The 23588-nt window shown below is 40.2% G+C and overlaps 1 protein-coding gene across 1 annotated transcript in view; it reads left to right on the top strand.

The window, feature by feature from the left end:
- Nucleotides 1–15970: 15970 nt before the first annotated feature.
- LOC126398413 (tetraspanin-8-like) overlaps nucleotides 15971–23588 on the top strand; it is a 13859-nt gene continuing 6241 nt past the window's right edge. Inside the window, exons 1-6 of the mRNA XM_050057730.1 lie at nucleotides 15971–16184; nucleotides 17068–17133; nucleotides 20336–20452; nucleotides 20543–20617; nucleotides 22153–22248; nucleotides 22620–22712. Coding sequence (XP_049913687.1) covers nucleotides 16125–16184; nucleotides 17068–17133; nucleotides 20336–20452; nucleotides 20543–20617; nucleotides 22153–22248; nucleotides 22620–22712 — 507 coding nt within the window. The 5' untranslated portion in view covers nucleotides 15971–16124. The remainder of the gene's footprint in view (nucleotides 16185–17067; nucleotides 17134–20335; nucleotides 20453–20542; nucleotides 20618–22152; nucleotides 22249–22619; nucleotides 22713–23588) is intronic.

The following is a 23588-nucleotide window of genomic DNA, read 5'->3' as shown; positions in this document are numbered from 1 at the left end:
CCTCTCCTAAAGGGGCAGGGCAGTGGCCCACGTGATGCCAAAGTGTCACGTGGGTTTAGCCAAGTGGGCCGTCTAGGTTTATCAGTGGTCTCTGGTACTTCACAAACACATCCATTTTCAATAAAACCTTAGTATTTAAAACACTTCTGCATATGAGTAGCATGCCTAAGTTTGAACTCCTGCCTTCCATTAAGCAAAGGTCCATCATACATGCTCAGGGGCGCTACTCGTCAGTGCTTGAGACTGTTTATGTGAGAGTGTTTTGAAATAAAAAGGTTTTAGCAAAAATGCATGTGTTTGGGAAGAACACATTTATCAAGAATTTTCTTTCTTTTTGGATTGTTCGTTCACAGTGGAGGCGTGGGAGGTAAACGAAGTAGTATTCTTTAAACCTGATCAGGTCTAATCAATCAATTGGATCAGTTTAATCTATGACAATGTATCATATTTAGGTAGCTGATTATATGTTTAATACATAAAATCAAATGTTTTGCAGTGAAAAGTACCTTTTTCCCTTTGAAATGTAGCAGAGTAGAAAGATGCATTTGAAAAAAATGACAGTATTTGAGTAAATGTACTTAGTTACGTTCCACCACTGTTGATAAAAATGAGTGACGATCTAAATATTCATTAAAATATGTATCTACACATAGTATTATCTATTTAAGTGTCTGAATATTCTCTCTCTTCTACCAGAAAGCTTCCTCTCTCTCACCCTCTGAAGTGCTTTCATAGAGGCCCTCTGCTGGGTCATAATGCCCCAAGGTTTCCTCAGCAGAGAGGCTAACAGGCTCCATTATTCTCTGACACAGACTAATGAATGAAGCCTGGAGAGCGGAGCGGTTTCCGCACTACGGACAGCTCCCTGACCTGAGCGCAGCTGAGGAGGCTCCAAAACTCATACTGATCATAGCTTCCTGAAGGGCTGATGGGTAGAAACACAAGCAGGAAACACTGGTGGAGAAAGTATTCAGATCCTTTACTGATGTAAAAGTACTGACACCAAACAGTAGAAATAGTACAAGTGAAAGTATCAAATTCACCAGATGTTGAGTACATTTACTCAAGTACTGTAGTAATCAAGTACAATTTTGAGGTGCTTCTTCTTTTCTTACGTATTTCCATTTCCTCATTCTTCAGAATTTTACTGCGCTGCAATACAGAGGGGAATATTGTAACTTTCACTCCACTAGTTATTTGACAACTTAACTCTGCAAATTCAGATTAATAATACAAAATGTAATCAAAAACATTATGATATATTATTACAGGTGAGGATAAAACTTAATTGATCCCCTGGGGGAAAACTCATAAGCTACTGAGCCGTATATAAAGTAATTAAAATGAGCTCCACCTTTACCAGCTGCTACATTAAAGTGACGAACACAATAATGCATCAGTAATTATAATCCAACAATGTATATTATTTTGAGATGAGCCACTGTGCATAATGAGTGCTTTTATTTTTGGTACTTCAAAGATATTTTGGTGTTAATACTTTTGTGGTGAGTAACATGTTGGATGCAGGATTTTTAGTTGTCACTGTGTTATTGCTGCTTTAATTTCAGTAAAAGATGTGAGTACTTCTTTCACCACTGCCATTTATACCTCTAATCAGGGTCCTAAAGGTGCCTGGAAATATTTCCCATTCCTTTTATTTCTCAAACAATATTTTCTATTGTTGTAAATTAACAGTCTGCAGAGTAAATATTTGTCGTGCACCAAGGAAGCTGTGATGCATGAAGATTTAGAGTCTCTCCATTTTCAAGGCAATTCAGACCTGAAGGCTGCCGAGCATCGAGAGCATGTAGGTGAACTCTGTGACCACAATTCATCACAGCTATGATGCCCAACACCTGTGCTGCTGTAAGTCATCGTGTGTTTATTCAGACATAAACTGAGACACACAAAGCCTCCTTCAGTCTGACAGGAAGTGCAGCAGCCAACATCTACACCGACATCACCGTCAAGTATTTATATAACACCTTTCTTAACAAGGTTAAACGAGCAGCTTGAAGCGAAAACAAATATTACAAGTGTGAGAAAGACATCAGAGAACTCAGTCGCCGATAAAAATCACACAGGAAGAATACATAAAGCACATCACAGCCAGGGGAAAAGATCATACAAGGCATCTAAATGAAACAGTTGCGGTTTCATGTCCAGTCAAGTCAAGTCCAGGAGTTATAGTTTGTGAGCTAACGATTAGCTCGACAGCCCTGCAAGTCGTCACTACCATGCTCCTGGCCACTAACTACTAAGATGAACGTGGTAAACATTTTACCTGCTAAACGTTGATGTTAAAAAACACGACATCAAAGAGATAATACAACCAACAACCTGTGCAAAGCAATAAGGAGGAGCTGCACTTGATGTAACTTTGCATAGGTTTAACTTGGCTTTATTCAAATCTGAAAAAACTTTTAGAGGCTTGTTATTTTTGAGGCAGAGTTTGTTAAAAAATCAACTGGACATTACTTTTCTTTCTGCAAACAATATTCAATCTCACTGTCTATAGCAGCACCAAGTACAGTCAAAGTGAGATTTGATGCATAAATCTCACTTTGACTGTAGTTGGTGCTGCTATAGACAGTGAGATTTGATGCATAAATCATTTATCATGCTTCATTTCAACCTCCCAACGTCCACACTTGCACATTACATCCATACTGTGCAACTCTAGTGGGCACCGTATTGATCATGTTGCTGAGTCACAAAGCAAAGCTCCCCATCCTCCATTGGGGTTTCTTCTGACCTTCACCTGTATGCCTGCAGGCGCTGTACTGACTGAGGGAATCACATCATGGACACTCTCGGCTGAAATGAGATTCCTTGGGAAAGTGGCTGTGAGAGGGTGAGGGGCTCAGTGATCCAGCAGGACCTCTGCATCGAGCTGCTGCTTCTCAGGATGAAGAGGAGCTGGCCGGGGACACCTTGAAATACTTTTCTCGACAAAAAGATATTTCTCCTGACAGAAGCCTCGCTGCAGTCCATCTTCAACCAATATGGTAGCTTATAGAGCTGCTGACTTTAACAGTAGACTCCACAGCACTGCGCACAGCTTTTTATGTGAGGAATAAAAGATATAGTGCATGTGGTGAACTAGAACAATTGTTTACACAACAGGTGTGCAGATGACACAAAAGAAATCAAATGGGTGAAATCACATTATTAACATCTTTATAAATAATGTATTCAGAACTTTTACTTTAGTAAAAATACCAGGGTAAATCAGGGTAAAAATTCAAGTGAAAGTCTTTCATTCAGAATTTAAGTATCATCATAAAAATGTACTTATGTATTAAAAGTATCAGAAGTTTAAGTTCTCATTATGCAGAAACTGTATCCTTTAATCTATATTTATTATATACATTAATATATCCTTACTAAGGTTTTAGTGAGAAGGATTTCCATAAAGTTGGGGGGGGGGGGGTTGTGAGAGACATATCAAAAATAGAATGGACAAAACTGAAGCAGCAGAGTCTGAAACGTCCTGACTTTGATTGGTCAAGATACAAAACACACTGACTACAACAGTTCCCATGATGCAAGTCAAATCATGCTTGTGATGAGCAAACTGATCTTCATGATTAAAATAACAATTGTCAGTTCATCCCCAAATCAAAATCCTATATCTTTCCTCTTACCTGTAGAGCTATTTATCAGTCTAGATTTTGGTGTGAGTCGCAGAGTGTTGGAGATATCAGCCATAGAGATGTCTACCCTCTTTTCAATATAATGGAACTAGATGTCACTCAGCTTGTGGTGCTCAAAGTGCCAAAAAAATACATTTGAAAAACTCAACAGCAATGTCTCTTTGCAGAAATCATGACCTGGTTACTCAAGATAATCTACAGATCTTGTTGTGAGCAGTTTCATGTAGCAGCCATTTTCTTTCTACCAAACTATACCAGCTAACCGCATCACTGCGCAGAAGGACGTGTGCATCTACTGCTATCTCACCTAGCGCTACTGAGCTAGCTAATGGCACAGCAAAGCCGAGGGGGACGCCATTAATGCCTGCAACTTGCTGTCATGAACACAAGCCTCGCATCCATGAGTAGATGCACGCTTCCTTTTGCATGGTGATACGGTTGGCAGCTGCAGAGTATGTAGTATGAAACAAGAATGAAAAAGCCACTTGTTGCTTCAACTATGAAAAAGGAACCATGATTTGAGAAAACACTGAACTAAAGTTGTTTTGTTCTGAAAATATTTTTAAAATATGTTTACTACTGGCTTTAAAAAAAAAAATCTCAACCCAACTCAAATGGCACAATAAGTCACCAAATAAATGTAGTCAGTGGGCAATTTGTGGGAAGTCGCCATCCCCCTAGTTAAAAAAAAAAAAAAAAAGATCAAAATGCATCCCTCTTGTTAACCTGTCATCCCTCTCCATTCCCCGAAACTCACTAAAAATCAGCAACAACTTGTACTTGTATCACTGACAATACAGGTTACACGTATATCTATGATAAATAAATTAATTGTTATCATTAAAACATATTTGAACTTCTGATACCCCACCCCCTGTAATTACTGTGAAAATGGTGCGGTCTCATTTCAAACATTTTTGTCTGTAAGAGGCTAAGTAACTAAATTTTGGCATGGAAAAAGTAGCATTGCCTTTTCTCAAAATGATGTGTTAAGTTCTGTCTTGGGAATACTATAAATGAACATAGCTTGAACACTGGATTTGGAAACGGTGATAGATACTGTGATACTTATTTGTTTACTCATGATTTGATCTTATGATTTAATGGCTTTTAGTATTTTTTCAATCAATGTTTGGTTTAAGTTTTCTCTAATATTTCTTTGGAGGGCATTTTCTCTCTCCTTTTGTTTTAAGGTATCAGGAGGAATATAACTGTCACAGTCTTATTTGAAAGAAAATTTCTTCACTGCATTTTGAAATAACTGCCTTGACCTTGTTTTCTGTAATCATATTGAATATATGTGTGCAAAACAGAACACGGCCTGGACAGCTCTATAGCACTGGATTTCAAAATGGTTATTAGAGACTCCATCTGTGTCACTACAAGGCTAATGACCAAGAGCTTATATGAAATTGCCTGTGTTGTTATAAAGGTGAGGGTGGTGGTGCTGGAGTGGGTGTGGATGAAGGGTTCAATTTAGAAAATTTTGTCCTGCTGAAAATTTTCAAACAGCCGGCCTGATTTTAAAGAAATACTTCAATAGTGAACTTAAGTACCGAACTTAAGTAAATGTAGTTGTCGAAAACTCCATTTAACTGACTCTTGAACAGTCTACACGCCCACAGTCTGGATTTGAATAAAGGAAAATAAAATTGGAGTTTGACTCGCAGTCCAAAAACGATTGCTGCAGTACTGACAAAAACAAAAACAACTGAAGCACAGTGAGTTGCCCGAGATCAGATCCAGAAGAGGGCCGCCTGTTGCTGCAGATAATGAGCCACTGCTTATTCAAACAGTCAGACGCGTTTCGACAACAACACTCTTACGTACATCGAGGACACTTGAAAATGTCATTCAGGAAACTTTCAAAAGGTTAACAATCACTGGATGCAAATTTTGACAATTTGCAGTGAGTTAGACGGCTATTAGTTTAACCCAGGGAGAGAAAAACAAATGACTTTTTTATACTATGCCTAACAGCTAAATCTATAAGTGTCTATATATCTAGTATAAGTGTCTATTTGCATCTGGGTGGCAACAGTCACACTGCAGCATTTCAGCTACTTACACAAAAACCTTGAACTTAAATGCATGCTCAGCACAATTTATTAAGAACCCCTCCAAATACTCCACTACATGTTAAGTTCTGCTTTCAAATCCTTACTTGAGTAAGAGTATTGAAGTGTAATCAGAAAAATGTACTTAAGAAAGAAAAGTTATACATGATGTTTCTGGATAAATGTTACTGCTGCATTAATGTGTATGTTGTACATGTATTTTACTGCTGTGGATGTTTAAGGTTGTGCTCATTTTAACTCCTTTATACACTGTTGGATTGCTTAATCTACAGCATCATATCCTGTAAGTGCATCATATGTTTGTAGCCTGGGTGTCCTGTGAGAACCACGTAGCTTTAAAAAGTCAACTTTTCATGATGTCTGAAAAACAACCCTGTTACCAGCTTTGTTACGAGGCATTTTCCAGCTGATACAAGAGGGTTTTAAAGAGTTTATTTAGCTTAAGAAGTAGGATAATTTTCTCAACACATAAAGGAACTGGATTCCTTTATCACAAATATTTTAAATCGACACATCTGGACATAAGTGGTTTTCACTGGACAGGAAGGGGATGCAAACTGTAATTTGTAAAGTTGCCAAGGCTGTTAGACAAATGTATTGCAATAAAATGTACAATATTTCCCTCTGAGATAAGGTGGAATAGTAAAGGTCCAGACGCACCAAAACAACATCAGATAACCGGTGGTGATGAAGGCCGACTGTTGAGTCACCTCTCATCATCTGTGTCTTGGTCAAAAAGTTGTGACTGAACACACCGCAAAGACTGCAGCCAACTAGCACACACGTTCTGCGCCTGTGTGAGAGGAAATAACTCTCCACACTAGCAGGTGGTGGTATTCTATATTGGTCATTCAAAAAGGGAAACCACAGGACTGACAGGACAGGTTCAAGATGCTAGTTAGCCAGTTAGCACATTGCAACACAACCTCATGTTGAAAGAACAAAGGATATTTGTCTGTTGTTTGCTTTACTCACTTTCGTTTCTCTTGTCGTGCACTGTGCTGAACTGTCAGAGTGTTTTCTCTCACCGACAATGTGCTGGATTGGCCGAAATAAAAAAAGCCAACAAGGGCCAACAAAGGCCGACAAGGGCTGACTAGTGCCAATGGTGTGGGACACCCCGCCAAAACGAGGCCTGACATTGGCCAACCATTGGCTTAGTGTGTCATGGCCCTTAATGTAGCGTGAAATGGTGACACTCAAGTAAAGTAAAAATACCGAGGATTTGTACCTAAGTGCAGTACTTGAGTAAATGTACTTAGTTAAATTCCATGACCACTAACAAAACTGCTTCATAGCACTACTAGTGGTCAAATAACACTCGTGTCTCATCTACTGCATATGACAGAGTCCAGGAGAGCAGGTTACATTCCCTACATACATTAACAAACCAACCAATTAGACATCATCCTTGAAGTCTGTCTGCCACAACGCCACCCACATGTTGTGATTTGCGTCATGATCCTCTCTGCTGCCATCAGTGCACGTCAGCTGCCAGCTACTAGCCTCCCACAGTAAACAGTGGAAGAGGTCTGATGATGAGGCATGATCTGTCTGAAGGGCAAACGTGGCCCGTCAGAGCTGCAGAGTGTCAAAACCTCAGCTCCAATTAAACCTGTCATTCCATCCACATCTGAACTCCTCCGGAAAGGAAGGCCTGAGAGAGACACCAGGAAACACCAGGAGGAGGTTTCACTCCAAAAACAAGATGTCTTACATGATGGAGTGCATCTGAACACAGGTGAACCACCTCTGAATCAATACAGTTAAAAAGAGACAAAGAAGCACAGTGTTCCTGCAGGAGAGGAGGTTTTATTTTTATATATCTCAGTTTTACAGATCAGAGAAGAAGAAGAGGGGAAAAAAGATTGAGCAAATAATAAAAAGGCCTTTGATGCATAAATCAGAGGGATTTAATGGGAGCTCAGAGGGGACACAAAGTACAACAGCAAAAATAGTAAGAAAACAGACTGAGATCAAACTGATGACAGAACAAACTTCATCATCTTTCTTCTCGGCCCCTTTTGATTTTGTACCTTCTGTTTCTTCAGCAGACATTATTAAATTCTTTTGATTTTCAGGAAGAAGAAAAAAAGCCTTTATGTTTTCACTCCTCATTTTCTAGACAGTGAGTGGTACTCTGCTTATGTCAACAAAGGACCCAAAGTCATCATAGAAACATCCAAGTTATCTTTTTTTGAAGACAAACACTGAATATCATTATAACCTGAAGAGCTACATTTCTGAGGATAAAATCAGCATCTTGTAAATGAAGTCATGTATGTTGCATTTTTTTCTATTATGTCTGCAAGTTAAATTTAATATTGTATGACCTCTCTAGAACATAGAATTAAATTTAATACCAATTTCATGTGACTCATGTCACTAATAGAAATACACTGATCTATAATTCACTCTGACCTCCATTAGTGTCGTTGCCCTGGACCCAGACGAATGTTTGATATCATATTATAATTTGCTCTGGCAGATGTTTCTGCTGGGGGACCTTGGGTGGGGGTTTAGGGAGGGTAAAAGCTTAATTGGGGTCATCAGGTGGGTACCCTCCTTCACTTGGTGTTTCAATGATAGGCCCACAACACCTCCAGAGCACTTATCGGCAACACCTGGTGTCCCAGGTCACCCAACACAGCTTTCACCCTCTCGAACCCTGCTACTGTTAGTGGTATTTCAAGGCATCTTTCCTCTGCGCCAGAGAGGGCTTTGATGGCCGGACATTGGGCTTGTTCTCGAATTCTCATTGCTTCAAGCAGCCTGGTAGTTGACTTGCCTAAGAAAGCCTCTGCAGCCCACTTCAACTGGGCAAACCTTTGCTTTCCAGCCATGTTGCTCAGCATCGACTGCCAGCTCGGCATACTAAAACCTCTTGCGCTCATAGGCCTCCACCACACCATCCTCCCAGGGCACAGTGAGCTCAATGATGTAGACGAGGCGCAGTGAGGAGGACCAAAACATGAGGTCATGTTTGTGCCACTCCCAGCTGGGTAGTGTCTGATTTTACTGTAAAGGCCTTGGACTGCTTTGCACCTTTGCACCTTCAAAATCAAAAATGACCTGAGAAGTCCCAGACTAATTATTTCCGCCAGACCTAAGCCTTGAGGGGTTCACACTTTTGGTATTGTGAGTATGTGTGTGAGGGTGTGTATCCATCTTTCCACAGCTAATCTAGTAAACTACTGAACCAATAGGCCTAATATTTTGTGTGCCCCTTTATCACTGTCAAAATCAAAAGACTCTGACTCTGTTTAAGTCATTGAAAATACATGCATCCTCATAATTATATTGTATCAATATTTCACATATAGTGCATGTTAGCAGGAGAACTTAATCTGCGCTGTGTGAACCACTGTGGCTCTCTCAAAACTGCAGTGATCAGCCCAGGCTGCCGCCTCAAAGATCTGGACTCTCCTGAGTGCACTTTTGTAATTTGCATTTGCGATTTGGTCTGCTGATGTCAGGCTATTAATGTCATCATCATGACAAGTGCAAATCATATTGCAAATCAAATTGCTGGTCACACTTTGAGCTGCAGGTTGTCATCAAAGAGAGTATAAAAGATGGACGACATGACCAAAACATCTCAATCACTCCCTCCATATTAACGGGTAAGACATGGGGCCACACCAAGTCTGTGAAATTTTTCCCAAAGATAGTTTGTGTCATTTTAGGTAATTTGTTTTTCTGATAATTTTGGTTTTAATTAGTTATTGGATGCTATAAAAAGGAGTGTGATGCCATGATCGACAGCTGTATGCGCCAATCAAGTGCCCGCTATTGATGGCACTGCGCGATTGGTTGGATGGCTGGAACGCAATACTGCAGGGATCACTGCTGTGCAGACAGTGGCTCCAATTGACGTTACAAGCACTGCATATGCAGGATATTTTGGCTTTATTTTTGCAGAGTGGGAGGAAGTGGGGACGTGTTGTCCATCTTTATATACAGTCATTGGTTCTAATGATCACGTTGCTTTATAGTAACCACTCAATTATCTGCGTGACCTGTCCACTGAAGAAGAAAGTTCTCTCTGTTTGAAGTAAAATACAGAGCTGTGTTTGTGTGTTTACGGGGAGAATTAAACATAAATAATAAAGATCTTCAGGAGACTGGACAAAACAGCAGAATGCATTTACAAGTCTAATCCAAACACAACTACAGCTATCCCTGGCAATTTTGAGTATCGGAGGGAAATATAGTTTTATGTTAATACCAATTTGTTTCCTGCTCCATCTGCTAAAATCTGCTTTAGATTACTGCAGCAGGGAGGTATGCACCCTGAATAAAGTCTGATGTACTTTATCTGCAACAGAGAGCCAGCAAAGCAAAAATGAGTGCTATTAACAGGCATGTAATTGGAAAAGGGCAAAAAAAGAAGGGGTCGGAATACAAAAGATTCACTGTGAGCTGGAATGAGCTAGAGACATGACACTTGATTTGAACTCGATTTGATCCCAATCGGCCTGATGGTGGCGCTATAATTGACAGCTGAAAAAGTGAAGACTGACAGGCCACGCCCCTCACACCCCAAGTCTCAATGTGCTCTGCAGAAAAGCCTCTTGGACAATTCAGGCCACAATAATGCATTCTTTGCTTTTTTGAATAACATTAAAAAATATGAATAGACTTTTTTTGGATCTCGACTCCATCAACACCAAATTTGTCTTACAGCTCTGTGGGAGTAAGATACACAGTCCTACTATAAACAAGCAAGATCAGTCAGAAAACATGGCTGCCATCAATCAAAAGGTCCTTGCAAAGGGCAGGACTTAGAAGGAAATAGGCCATAAGTCAAGTTGTCTTTGCAGAATCCTGATTAAACTCTGTAGAGACATCCTGCACTGAGTTCTAAATGTACCAACCAAGTTTCATTCACATCTAGTGAGGGGGCAGGACTTTGAGTGTGCAGTTATTGATGATAAAAAAGTGTGTGATTTCCCTCACTCCTTCAAGGCAAAATTAAACCAGCTGAAGGGACTTTGCTTTGCTTTATGAAGCCTTTCTGTTGGCCGAGAAAGGGCCTGAACCTGGGGTGCTGCTTGTGGCTGTATTTTATTTAACCCAACAACGGGACCAAATGAATCGGATGTTTAAAATTAGGATTCTTACTGTCAAAGTTAAATGCTGGGGTACACAGTTGTTGATCTTGGAAAGTTGAGAAAAAATTCACCTGAATAGGTCAACTCAGTAGTTGTTCAATATCATATAATCTTGAACTGCTTAGGAAAAAATAACTTTGCCAATCTGCAATTCTATGATAAGAGAAACTTCATCTGCAGACGAAGATCATGTGAGGTGACTGAGAGGTCTAGAACAGCTACTGAATGGACCTATAGTGGTGAGGCTGGTATGACACTGCTTACACTGCAATCTTTCAGCAATATGTTATTTTTAATATCGTTTCAGACACTGAATGTTTGACATAGGCATTGTGTAATTATGAGGGAAGTTTCTTCACCCAGTGGGTGTGGTAGAGGCTGACATTTTTTCGGGAGTCCCATGGGTCACGTGATTCCCGTGGGATTCCCACGGGATGGGAATCAGTAGGTTCGTTCGAGATGAGCCAGGCCTGCACAAATTCTATCACCGGCGATCGGCGCACAGTGCAATGCCGGTTAGTTTTGTGTCCGACTTCATCCCGACTTGCTCTGACGTATTACAAAAGTGGACGCCGATAAAAAGAGCGAGGTGGCCGCAGTTTTTAGAGCCAGGCGCTGCAGCTGCTTTCCACCGCCTGCACCGCCTGGCTCTCACCTGATCTAACAGCTGATTGGTTTAGATGTTGACTCAACAATATGACGTTTTGGATAAACTACTCATTTTTGTAGAATTTTAGAGATTAAGATCGTATTTGTCTGATCTGAAGGTTTATTCTGTGAACAGAAAACATGTTGTGTGACTGATGGTGAAGTTTAGTTGTCAGAGACTAAATACATTCATCATAAACTATACGTAGTCTACTGTATATTAACACTGGACTGTTTTAATTATTGAAGTATTTAGCAACACAGAGACGTGTGGTCAGTGGGATGTGAGGATTCTTAAAATAACATCTGTACAGATGTGAAGCCCTGATTGAATCTGACTGATCTTTAATGAAAGCTGTTGTCTTGTATTTGTTTTCCTCTGAAAATATGAACCTTATAGTCAAGCAATCAGTCAAACTGATATGATGCTGATTTACAGGAGAGTTCATGTCAAATGGAGGATAAACCATGAACATAAACTACAGATCACCTGTAAATCATTTTAATAAATAAATCTATCATAATTAAAAAACAACTGGAGACTGAAAACAAACTGATATATGGGTCTGATCACTTTTTTAATGAGCTGACATCATTCCAGACAGGATGTTAGTGTGTCTGTGACTTCCTGTACCGACTGAAGGCTGCTGGAAACTGTCGGGAAACTGTCCGACTTCACCGCGGCTTTTTGTCACCACCCCCCGCTGCGGCCGCCTGCTCTCGTCTACTTTCCAGGCGAGGCGCAGTTCATCTCGAACGAGCCTAGTTTCACTATTCGTCACGTGATTGGAACGGGATGGGGAAAAAAAGTAAACGGGAGCGGGCAGGACTGGGAATCATAATTAGGCCTGTCGCGATATGCGATAAGTCGGTTAATTGCACGGTAAATTAAAAGGGATTAATTGCCATGTTCATGCTTGTTTGTTTTCCTCATCTCTCTCCACCAAAGAGACTGAACGACAAGAGCGTTCACTTCCGTGCATCATCTGACAGCCAGGTGAGTTGGTTCATTAGCGTAATGAACGGAGGGCAAGCTCTTGTCATCGAGTGTCTTTGTCTCTGTGGGGGAGGCGGGGCTATGGGCTACACACACACACACACACACACACACACACACACACACAATGCGATCTTCGTGAGGGGGAGACGAGGCGGAGAAAAGAAACAACAGTTGAGTATAAGAAAAAGACAGGGAACTTGTTCCTAAACCAAATGCCACGGCCCCTGTGTGGGAGTATTTTGGATTTAAACCAAATGACAGAGGGGAGCCCAGTAATTTGGATGAGCCGGTGTGACGGGTTTGTTCTAAAACCATCTCAACAAAAAGAGTGAATACGATCAACTTAACTGCACACCTGAGAGTGAGAGACTGACAGTCTATTTGTTTGTATTTATTTATTTATTTCGATATTTTTACGTGTTATTTCGGATATTGAAATTTTCTTTCTAAATTCCTAAATATTCTTGTTAAATAAATGTTTATTTCTCTTTAAAAGGTTGCATCAATATGCCTTTATTATCATTATATAAGTTTAAAAAATGGTCTAAAAACAGCAAAATTACAACAATAATAAAAATGGTCTTAAAAGCACAATATCACGCAATATTATCGCTTATCACAATAATTTCTGACGCAATTAATCGCCCAGCAAAATTTGTTATCGTGACAGGCCTAATCATAATAACAATAGTCAAGTTTTTATACAGTAGTTGAAACTAGCTCCACCTCCAGCAGCTACAACAGTAACATGCTGCTCTAACACTGATGCTTCAGTATTAATAATCTAATGATGTCATATATAATAATATCAGTCAGAGGAACCAAACACTACTTTAACTACATTTTTCTCTCTCAGTACTGGTTCTTCCTACGACGTGTTGTCTGACCACATCAGAAATCAAATGTGTTTATCATTCTGAACAGCTTCAAGGTGGAGTGAATGTAAAAATAATTAGGCAATAAACATCAAAACACAACATTAGATGTCATATTTGGGTTTATATTGTGTGGGACATCACAGGAGCGGGATGGGACAGGAGTCATTCTTGTGGGATTGGGACGGGGCGGNAGTGAATGTAAAAATAATTAGGCAATAAACATCAAAACACAACATTAGATGTCATATTTGGGTTTATATTGTGTGATCCATGTTTGTTTTTTTTTTTACTGTAACTGAAACACAACATGGGAGCGGGATGGGACAGGAGTCATTCTTGTGGGATTGGGACGGGGCGGGATTTTTTTTTTTCTTTTTCATGGGATTGGGACGGGATGGGATTATTTTTGTGGGAGTGGGATGGGACAGGACTGAAAATCCACTCCCGTGTCACCCTCTAGTTTGTGGTTTACTGGCACTGGGTCCACCCAAAATAAACCTCATCCATATTTGCTGGCATTTTGTTTGACAGGCCTCTCTCCTAAGGGAGTGCCAAGTAAAAGGTCCCCCTCAGTATTAAGAACATGCGTATTTGTACCCCCAATAAAACATTTTAGTGGCAGAGGACTTTTATTTTGACAAAAGTAAAAACATTTCCAACCGAAATGGTGCATAACAATTAATCAGGATGTAGCAATTTAAGTGTTTGACACTCAAAATTTCCTGGCGAAGAATGCTACATATGTGCCCCCCACCCCTAATGTTAAAACAAAATTTACGCCCTTGGGTAATGACATAGATAATGCAGCTGAAATCTATCTCTAAATTAAATATCTGTAACATTTGCCTATTGTAGGTGAGACTTTTGTAATTAAAGACAACATATGAGGAATGTTGTGTAACTTTTTCCAAGATCAACACACACACTAATAATCATGGGATTACTCAGCTATCTGGACTAACTAAAAAGGCAAAAAGTCATCTGCAACATGTACAAATAAACTACAGCCAGAGTTGTGACTGGAATCAGAGTGAGAGCGTATTTCTCCAGAGTGAGGGTCCCTCCCCTGACTGATGTTGAAATCTAGGTTTCATTTAAGGGTTGTAGATCCAGACTACTTACGTAACTTCCTGCAAACTTTGGACCTACTGATTCCAAACTGCACAGTGATCATAGTTACAGTGATGTGTTTCTAATACTGGTGCTGACAGAGTCTCCCTGGGAGTGGGGGGAGGATTTTAGGGAAAAGTTTACAGCAGATGATAGCTGCTTCAAAAACTCATTTGTCTGTTGAAGAATGCCTCACAGTGATTCAAAGTAAACACACAGCTGGGGTATCAGCAGTGCTGATGTGCCCCACAGGAACCCAAGTATTTCAAAACAGTGGGAGTTGGTGACAAAACAAAAATGCTTATCCCCTCATCTATCTCAGAAATTCAATACATAGCTTCAAATGTGCAGTATGAAACTTTGCATAGACACACATGTACCATAAACATATAAAATGTTTGAGAAACTGTGTGAAAAATATGTTTATTTTCTGTACTGCAAAGAGTGAAATGAGAAAACTGATACCACTCCCATGTCTCTGCTGTAAATATGAAGCTCCAGCGAGCAGCTTGTTAGCTTAGCTTAGCATAAAGTCTGGACAGGGGGAAGCAGTTGGCCAGCCTCTGTTAAAAGGTAACAAAATCCACTTACTAGCACCTTTAAAGATTAGTAACGGTAGTTATAGCTTGTTTGTGTAATTAGAAATAAACAAAAATACGAACACAAACAAGCAAAAGTATAAATTTAAAGTAAAAATTTTAAATGTTACACTGAGGGGATAACAGAGGAGGCAGTAGAAAAGTCTGCTGAAACATTGCGGTGGATGGATGGATGGATGGATGGATAGACAGATAGATAGATAGATAGATAGATAGATAGATAGATAGATAGATAGATAGATAGGAATGTTTTGCAGTGTATGTGAATGACATCAGCTGACAGGAAGTACACATGGACCCAAGCAGTGCAATTCCATTGAAACAGACTATGGTGTCTTTGTTCATTCAAGACAACAGCAGACAAAAACTGCTTTATGGGGGACTGCGCTGAAGCCATGTTCACTCATAGAAACACACACACACACACACACACACACACACACACAGACTCCACTTGAGAGCTCTGTTGTTTTTATCATCTGTTTTCAGATCTTCTTAAAAAGCTTGTCCAAAGAGATAATTTCCTGTAAACAGGGAAAAAAAACACACTGCACGGTAAATGGCTGAAAAGCCATTTACAAGATATCCACATTGTGTTTTGTGACCACAGTAATGGGAGTACACACATTACTAACACCCTCTAAATTGGACTTGACTTGGCTTTTCTGTTAGCTTTACACTGATATTTAAAACAAAATGGAGGAAAACAAGAAATTAGAATCAGTTTTTCAACTAATTTTGAATTATGTGTGGACAATCTGTGCAAATGTTTCCCAAAAATGATATAAATTATTCCCCCAACTCCTCCAATTCGTCCCTCACACACACACCCTGCCCCTGCAGATGGGGAGGGCCTTTCCCAGCACAACATGAGGACTACCTCCTCCTCTACACCCATGAACAAACACCAAGCTGCTGTGCGTGACAAGAAGTGAACTTTCACTTCAGGCGTACGTCTTTCTCTACAGCACTGGGTTTCTATTGTAGGAAAACTTTAAACTGTATCCTATAAATCCTGACTGCGAGTCCTAACACGACAAAATGGGGAAAGTGAACGTCTGTGTGAAACGGAGTTACATCACTGTGATCAGTCTGATTGGGGTAAGTGTTTTTTTTATGCTGCTGCCCAACACAGAAGAAGGGTTTATAAGTGCAGATTGTTCTTTGTATTATCTGTGTAATTACACATAAACCACATGTTGTATCAGATGCTTAAATCTGTGAGTGGATTATTTCAATTGAGTTGTTTTCTGTGCCGGATATAGAAATGTGATGTCTTATTTTGCTCTAAATGTTGGCAACAGAGATGCAGCTAAAGTTAACTGGCAAGGAGAAGAGGTGTTTCATATGAAAATCAAAACTTGTTGATAAAACATTTTAGGGAGGAAGTGGGTACTTTGTGGTTAAGAAGAAAAAAGATGTGTTTCATCATTTACCACACCATCATGTGGTAAATGATGAAACACATCTTTTACATGTTTAAAATTAAATTAAAAAATGTGATATAAATTTTTAATTTCCCTCCATTTTTTCTCATCATCATCTTTCTCCTTACTTTGACACAAGCCTGAGGGTTAGGGACTGGATTGCACAACATGGGGTTCTACTTGTTTGTGTGTCACTCCACATTTATTGTCAGTGTTGTTTTGCAAGGCTGGCTGGTGTCTCCCTGTTGTTGAGTATTTATAGATTAAAAACACATTTTGACCTTTTTAAACAAGCCATGTGAGCAAAAAGGTATTTTCATTAAAGCAACAGGTTTGGGTTTTTTTGGACTACAAAATCAACTGATGTTGCAATGCATGTAGACATGTCCACTCTGGCTGATGATGAATTTGTATGGTCATCATAATACAATAACGTGGTTACATGCATTACCAACAGCCTTTTTATCTGACTTGAAGCCTTGTTTTCCCGCTAACTCTTCACTTCTACTTATGGCCCTGAAAGTTATGAATAATGAAGTGTATTGTGGCTGCTGCAGATTGCCTGTGTGCTGCTGTTGGCCGCCACCCTGTTTACCCATGGATACGTACACAGAGATGAAAAGGTAATGTATGTATTTACATTACCATGCTACTGTATTTTAGAAACTTGTTTTTTTTTTTAATATGCTGTTCCAGATATCAGCAGACCAGTGACAAGATAAGTAAGTCTGAAGCTGAATGAATGGAAATGCATCCAAATCTAAAGCTGTGCAGCCTGCATTTGAAAATGGTCAGCAAAAAACTGTAATAGTTAAAAGCATACTCGAGGACTTAATGGTGACCTGTGAAACTTCAAGCTGAAGTGAAATACACAAGTGTTTTGCTTTCACTTGTCATATGAAGTTTATACAACTAGGCAACAATTATACTACACATCGATCAGCCAAAACATTAAAACCACTGGCTGGTGAAGTGAATAACATTGATCATCTTTTACAGTGTAATATTCTGATGGGAAATCTTGGGTCCGGGCATTCATGTGGATCACACCTGATGTGCTCCACCCATCCAAACACCATTGTAGACTGAGTATCCCCCTTCATGACAACAGCACTCCCCAATGGCAGTGAACCCCCAGCAGGACAGTGCACTATACCACACCACACCACAAAAACTGCTCAGTAACAGCCCGAGGAACATGACAAAGAGCTCAAGGCGTCAACATGGCCTCCAGATTCCCCAGATCCCAATCTGATCAAGCATCTGTGGGACGTGCTGGTACCCCACCTCAGAACCTACAGGACTCAAAGGATCTGCTGCAAAACACCCTGGTGCCAGACACCACAGGACACCTTCTTAAGGTCCTGTGTCCATGCCTCAACAGGTCAGAGTGAAGTCCAATCCAAAAAGAACCCCTCTGTGGATTGCTGCCACCTCTGGGGTACAGGCACATACCACAGATACTTGATTGGATTGGGATCTTGGGAATTTGGAACCAGGTCGAAGCCTAGAGCTCATTGTCATATTCCTCGGGCCATTCCGTAACAATTTTTGCAGTGTGACACGATGCATCGTCCTGCTGGGGGGTCACTTCCATCAGGGAGTGCTGTTGCCTTGAACAGGTGCACTTGTTCTGCAATGGTGTTTAGATGGGTGGAGCACGTCAAGTAGCATCCACATAAATGCCAGGATCCAAGGTTTCCCAGCAGAACATTTCATTGGGGCAGGGTTGGGTCGGGAGGGCATCCCACCAGTGTTAAATAGGTGATTACAGGCCTTTTGGACAATGTAATGGCTATAGAGTGATGAAACCATCAGTGTTGAGATTAGGTCCCTATAAGCCTTGCTTTCACTATGCAGTTCTGTCTGCCACCGGAACAATCTCCAGGTATGATATACGGCTTAAAGGAAGTGAGTCAACCATTGCGCAACCAAAACAGGAAGAGGATAGTGCTTTTGTTCTCACCGGTAGCTATCAAAAGCTATTGGTAGCTATCCACAAAGAATATCAGCGAAGGCTCTCTGAAGTTACTCTGTCCACAGTAGAGGGGGTGGAATCATGGCTCAGTGACGCACTGTGGCCAAGATAACCCCTAACTCAGTAATTCTCAACTGGTCCAGCCACAGGGTCCAGATTTCTCCTTAGTCATTAGTTCAAGGTCCACACAGTATAATACAGTCAGCATCATACCAGCGTTTGGCCATGCCATTGAGCTAATTTGCTATCTCTGTCACTCTACAGCAGGAAATGACACTGCACTTCAAAACAAAGTGTGTTTCTTTCAAACTTGACATGCTCCTGAGTTACTCGTGGTCCATTCAGAATGGACTCGTGACCCACCAGTTGGGAACCAGTGCCCTACCCTACCATATAAACACTACGTTACGTTAGGGAGTAAAGCAGCAATGTCGTTTTGTACGCCCATCCGCATGTTCAATGCATTCTATAAGCTCTCTTAGCTCTTTCACTCTAAAATATACATATATAAACACCTTTGTTAAATGTCACAATCCTATAAACACGAGCAAAATAGCCATCACTAATATACCTCTCAGTCTCAACCCGTATCAGCTGCCTGGCCTGTCGGCAGTTACTGCTCACTGCTATGTGTGAGCTTTGTGCTAATGATAGCTGCTGTTGGCTGCTAATGCAGACTTTAAATTAGAGATGTACCGATACCATTCCTGATACCAATTCCGATCCCTGAACCTTAAGTATCTGTTGATACCGAGTACCGATCCAATACCAGCACATAAAATAAAAATGGATGGGATATGAATTGTTGTATGTCTCAAATCCTAAAACTCTATGTAAAATATTAAGAAATACATACATAATAGTAGACTGAATGCCATAAAACTTTTTTTTATCATTATTATCCAGTGAGACAGAGGTTAAAGTGCAGCCACACAATTTGGTAAAAAAGAAATTTTAAAGGCTACAGTAGAATTCTTTTAAAACTCCGCTCCGTTTACATTTCGTTTGCCTGTAGCGTGCGTATGCGTAATGATGTGAGGCATTACGTGGTATCGGATTGGTCATAGGCTATACTCACCGATACCCGATACCACAGTTTAGGCAGTATCGGAGGCATTTCCGATACTGGTATCGGTATCAGTACAACTCTGCTTTAAAGTATGTATTTCATTACTCTTGGGAAATGTTTATTTTGCTGGACAGAAAAAAATAAGATGCACTTTTAGAATTTGAAAGCATTGCAAAAGTCTGAAAAGTTGGCTGTATTTGTTTCCTATTGAAAGGTTTACACATACAGTAGTTTCCTTAAGAACACAAAATACACACCTCACACTAAACCAGACAGAGCTAAAGTCCAACATTTGAGTCCATGTTGACATACTGCAGGTTTGTGAAATATTCTACTCTAGTTCACCAGAGAGAATAAAAGAAGTGTTTCTTCTAAAGCCATCTATCTTATGAGATACAATCAGCTGGAATATTTGAGACATGTAAATAGTGCCTTTAAAGCTACAAGGCAACAAGTTAATGAGATAATTCTCTGTTATCAATGAAATCTTTTGCAAAATCTTCTCTTTGAGTTTGACTCACAGACACAACCCTGAAAGTGGTAATTGGGTTGTATTCTTACTGCCTTCAAGTAAAAAATGTTTGAACTTCATGTAAAAACTCCTTCAGAATATTTAATACAGTTGCAATCTGTGTGGAAACTGCCGAGGTTGACCTCAGGAACTAAAGGCAACAACTGAGACACTATGGCAGTGTGCATGCTGACACAGGGCATTGAACTCTGATTTTTTTTCCCTGCTCACTGAGCCTGCTGACCTGCTTCTCTGTTTTCTCCACAGCTAGACGAGGTGATGGCAGTCCTTCATACCCTGTATATTTTCTCCATCATAACTCTGATTTTGACCATCATTGGTCTGTATGGTGCCTGCAAAGAGAAGAAGTGGGCCCTTATAGTGGTGGGTAAAGGGAAGCAGCAGTAGAAATACTGTATGAATCTTTTTAATTTTTTCCATTAATCTTAATGCTTTTGTATGTGTGTGTCTCAGTTTGCAGTTGGATTGATCCTGAGCAGTCTATTCATGCTTGTAAATCTAATCTATGGACTGGCCATGCAACCAAAGGTAGTACTAAGTTGACTTTGAAATGTGTTGTCCTTCTGTGATATTTCTTTTAGACTCAGTACAAATTGCCACATACAAATATTATATGATAGCAGACTAAACAGGAAAAGCTCTTTTTATTGCTCATATATTAAGTCTTTTGCAGTCAAGATGAGGGAACAGAGTGCTAAAATGTTGTACGATTTCCAGGTTTTAGGACTCATTCCTGCATCACTGGCTTGTATTTTATTCTTTATTTGATAGGGCAAAGCAGGTTACTGAACATCAGTAGAGCTATAAAAGCACAAGATGTAAACATGTCAGGGTGGGCAAAAATGTTAATTAGGTGCCAATCAGGCATCTGAATGTCAGCACCTGGACGTACCAGAAGCTCAAAACAAGAGTCGATAGCAACAGCAAAAAAAAAAAGAGAAGATTTGGCAAATTTTTCATGGGTGCAACCCACATACTCAGCTCTGCTGCTCATCCCACAAATGCATGTTCCTTACAAATGTGGCACCATTTAAAAGGGACAGTATAAGATTTATTGCCAAGAAGCATTGTTACAACAAAGAAATAATCTACCAAACATACAAACACACACACACACACATATATATATATATATATATAGTATATTCATTGCCTTATAGAAGCTCAGTTTTAGTAAGTTTTCCAACTTTTGCCAAGAGGGAACTTTAGATATTGGTCCCTAGATTATGTTCACCGAGTTTCATGCAGATCGGTCAAACTTCCTAGGAAGAGATTGATTTTAAGTGTTTTTCAAAAAATTCAAAATGGCGGAAAGTCTATATAACCGGAAGTTATGGGTTCTTGAGGCAAATTTGTTCCTCATGAGGAGAGGCATCTCTGTGCAAAGTTTCATGTCTCTACGACATACAGGGCATGAGATATGCCCATTCAAAGTTTGCAATTTCAATTGGTTGCTATAGCGCCCCCCCTTTGGCCAATTGATGTAATATTGCTTCATTCGCATCCTCCCATGACCCTCTACCACTGTGCCAAATTTCACATGGATTGACCAAGTCAGTGAGGAGAAAAACGTGGAACAGACACACAGACAGACACACCCACAGACAGAGTTTTCATCATTATATCGTAAGATATATATACACTGAACAAAAATATAAACGCAACACTTTTGTTTTTGCTCCCATTTTTCATGAGCTGAACTCAAAGATCTAAAACATTTTCTATACACACAAAAGACCATTTCCCTCAAATATTGTTCACAAATCTGTCTAAAATCTGTTAGTGAGCACTTCTTCTTTGCCGAGATAATCCATCCCACCTCACAGGTGTGGCATATCAAGATGCTGATTAGACAGCATGAATATTGCACAGGTGTGCCTTAGGTATTTCACCTAACAGCTACTGGTGTCACTAATAACAAGCTTTTCCTGAAAGATAACACAGAATTCTGAGAACGTCATTTCCAACAAAAACATGTCTGCTTGTGGTTTTTTGGTTTGGTTTAGTAGCATTTTCAAATTGCTGGTTGTCTCATTTCTTATGTTACTTTGTTTTGTGTGCAGATGGTTGAAGAAATGAAGAAGCAATACCTGAAAATGCTGCCGCTGAATAATGCTAGTGAGATTTTTGTAGAGATTTTCAAGGATACACAGATGGAAGTAGGTGACCTTATGTGGGTGTCTGAGTTCATGTATGCATTCAAGATCAAGCACATTTTTGTCTCATCTTCATTTTAATCAGACGTGTTGATAAACCAACATGAAACACTGACAGACAGCACACATACACACACCACCACTAACATACACAAAAACACCTCAGTAAATACGTTTTTCTAATACAGAAAGACCAAGGTGTAGATTGAACATATGGATGTGGAGGATCAAATACAGAAGCTCATGCTCTCCTGATAAAATGAGCAACTTCGACTTGCTGTTGAGTCGTTTAAACAACATCATTTTCTAACAGAGAAAAGGCAGAGTTTCAAGTGCATTGCAGTAATCCATCTTCCTTATGTCTCCCTTCTCAGTATCAGTGTTGTGGACTGGATAAGGGCTACCTGGACTGGGGCTACAACATCTCAGAATCCTGCTTGTGCACACAAGAGTCCACTCGTCCATGTGTGAGTGTGAAAGCTACTCAGTTCGTCCAACAAGACCCACTGATAGTATTCATTGGTAAAACGTAGAGAATACTGTATCTCATTGTGACGCCATTAAAATTTAAAGAGACAGTTCACATTTTTGAAGTGAGGTTGTATGGGGGACCTAGTAGTTGTCAGGGGGTACGCCTCCAGTTTGGAGAAGCAGGCTGGAGTCTGACATGAAAGCTGGGCAATGTACTGCTGTGGAGGGGTCAGCAACAAAATATACTTTAGCCACCTAGCCAACCCGTCTCCTATCGTCCTAAATTTGTTTCAAGTGACTAGTGACGTAAAAATAATAGTTAGCATGTTAGCCGTTAGCCTAGATACAGCCGGGGCGCATGGTAGCGTCAGACCTGTTAAAACGTAAGTGAATGGGCAACCTTCAAGTGCAAAATTAGTCCACTGACGCCGGCGTCCGCGCTCCCTCCCTCCTCTGTTAAATGGCATCTCACAGGCGCAGTACGTCATCAAACCATGTGATGCTTGGTATCACCGGATTCAGGAAGCTCTCGGCTTCCTGAATCGGGCATCGTTTTTCTTTTATTCCTTACGGATTTCGCACCAGAGCAGCCTAAATACACAAAGTCCATAATCGCCATGAGTGGTGACAAGTCATGTCATGCCGTTTTTCGAGGGGAAAAGTTAAAGGATTACTCGTGATCTCATGCGGATTTGTTAGCGGGCACGTAGCTGGTTTATAAAAGGTAAGAGTCTCACTCCTACCACTATTTTTGGCTGAGATATACCGCCTAGAAAGTGGGATCACAACTTTCACGTTTCATATGGCTTTATTTGGTGATATTTTATGGTGTTTCTGTCATAAACAACATCAGCTATCATAATCACACCTGA

This window comes from Epinephelus moara, chromosome 12 (genome assembly GCF_006386435.1).
Source record: "Epinephelus moara isolate mb chromosome 12, YSFRI_EMoa_1.0, whole genome shotgun sequence".
Classification (NCBI taxonomy): domain Eukaryota; kingdom Metazoa; phylum Chordata; class Actinopteri; order Perciformes; family Serranidae; genus Epinephelus; species Epinephelus moara.
Note: the sequence above shows the minus strand (reverse complement) of the source record. Positions and strands in the feature narration are given on the sequence as shown.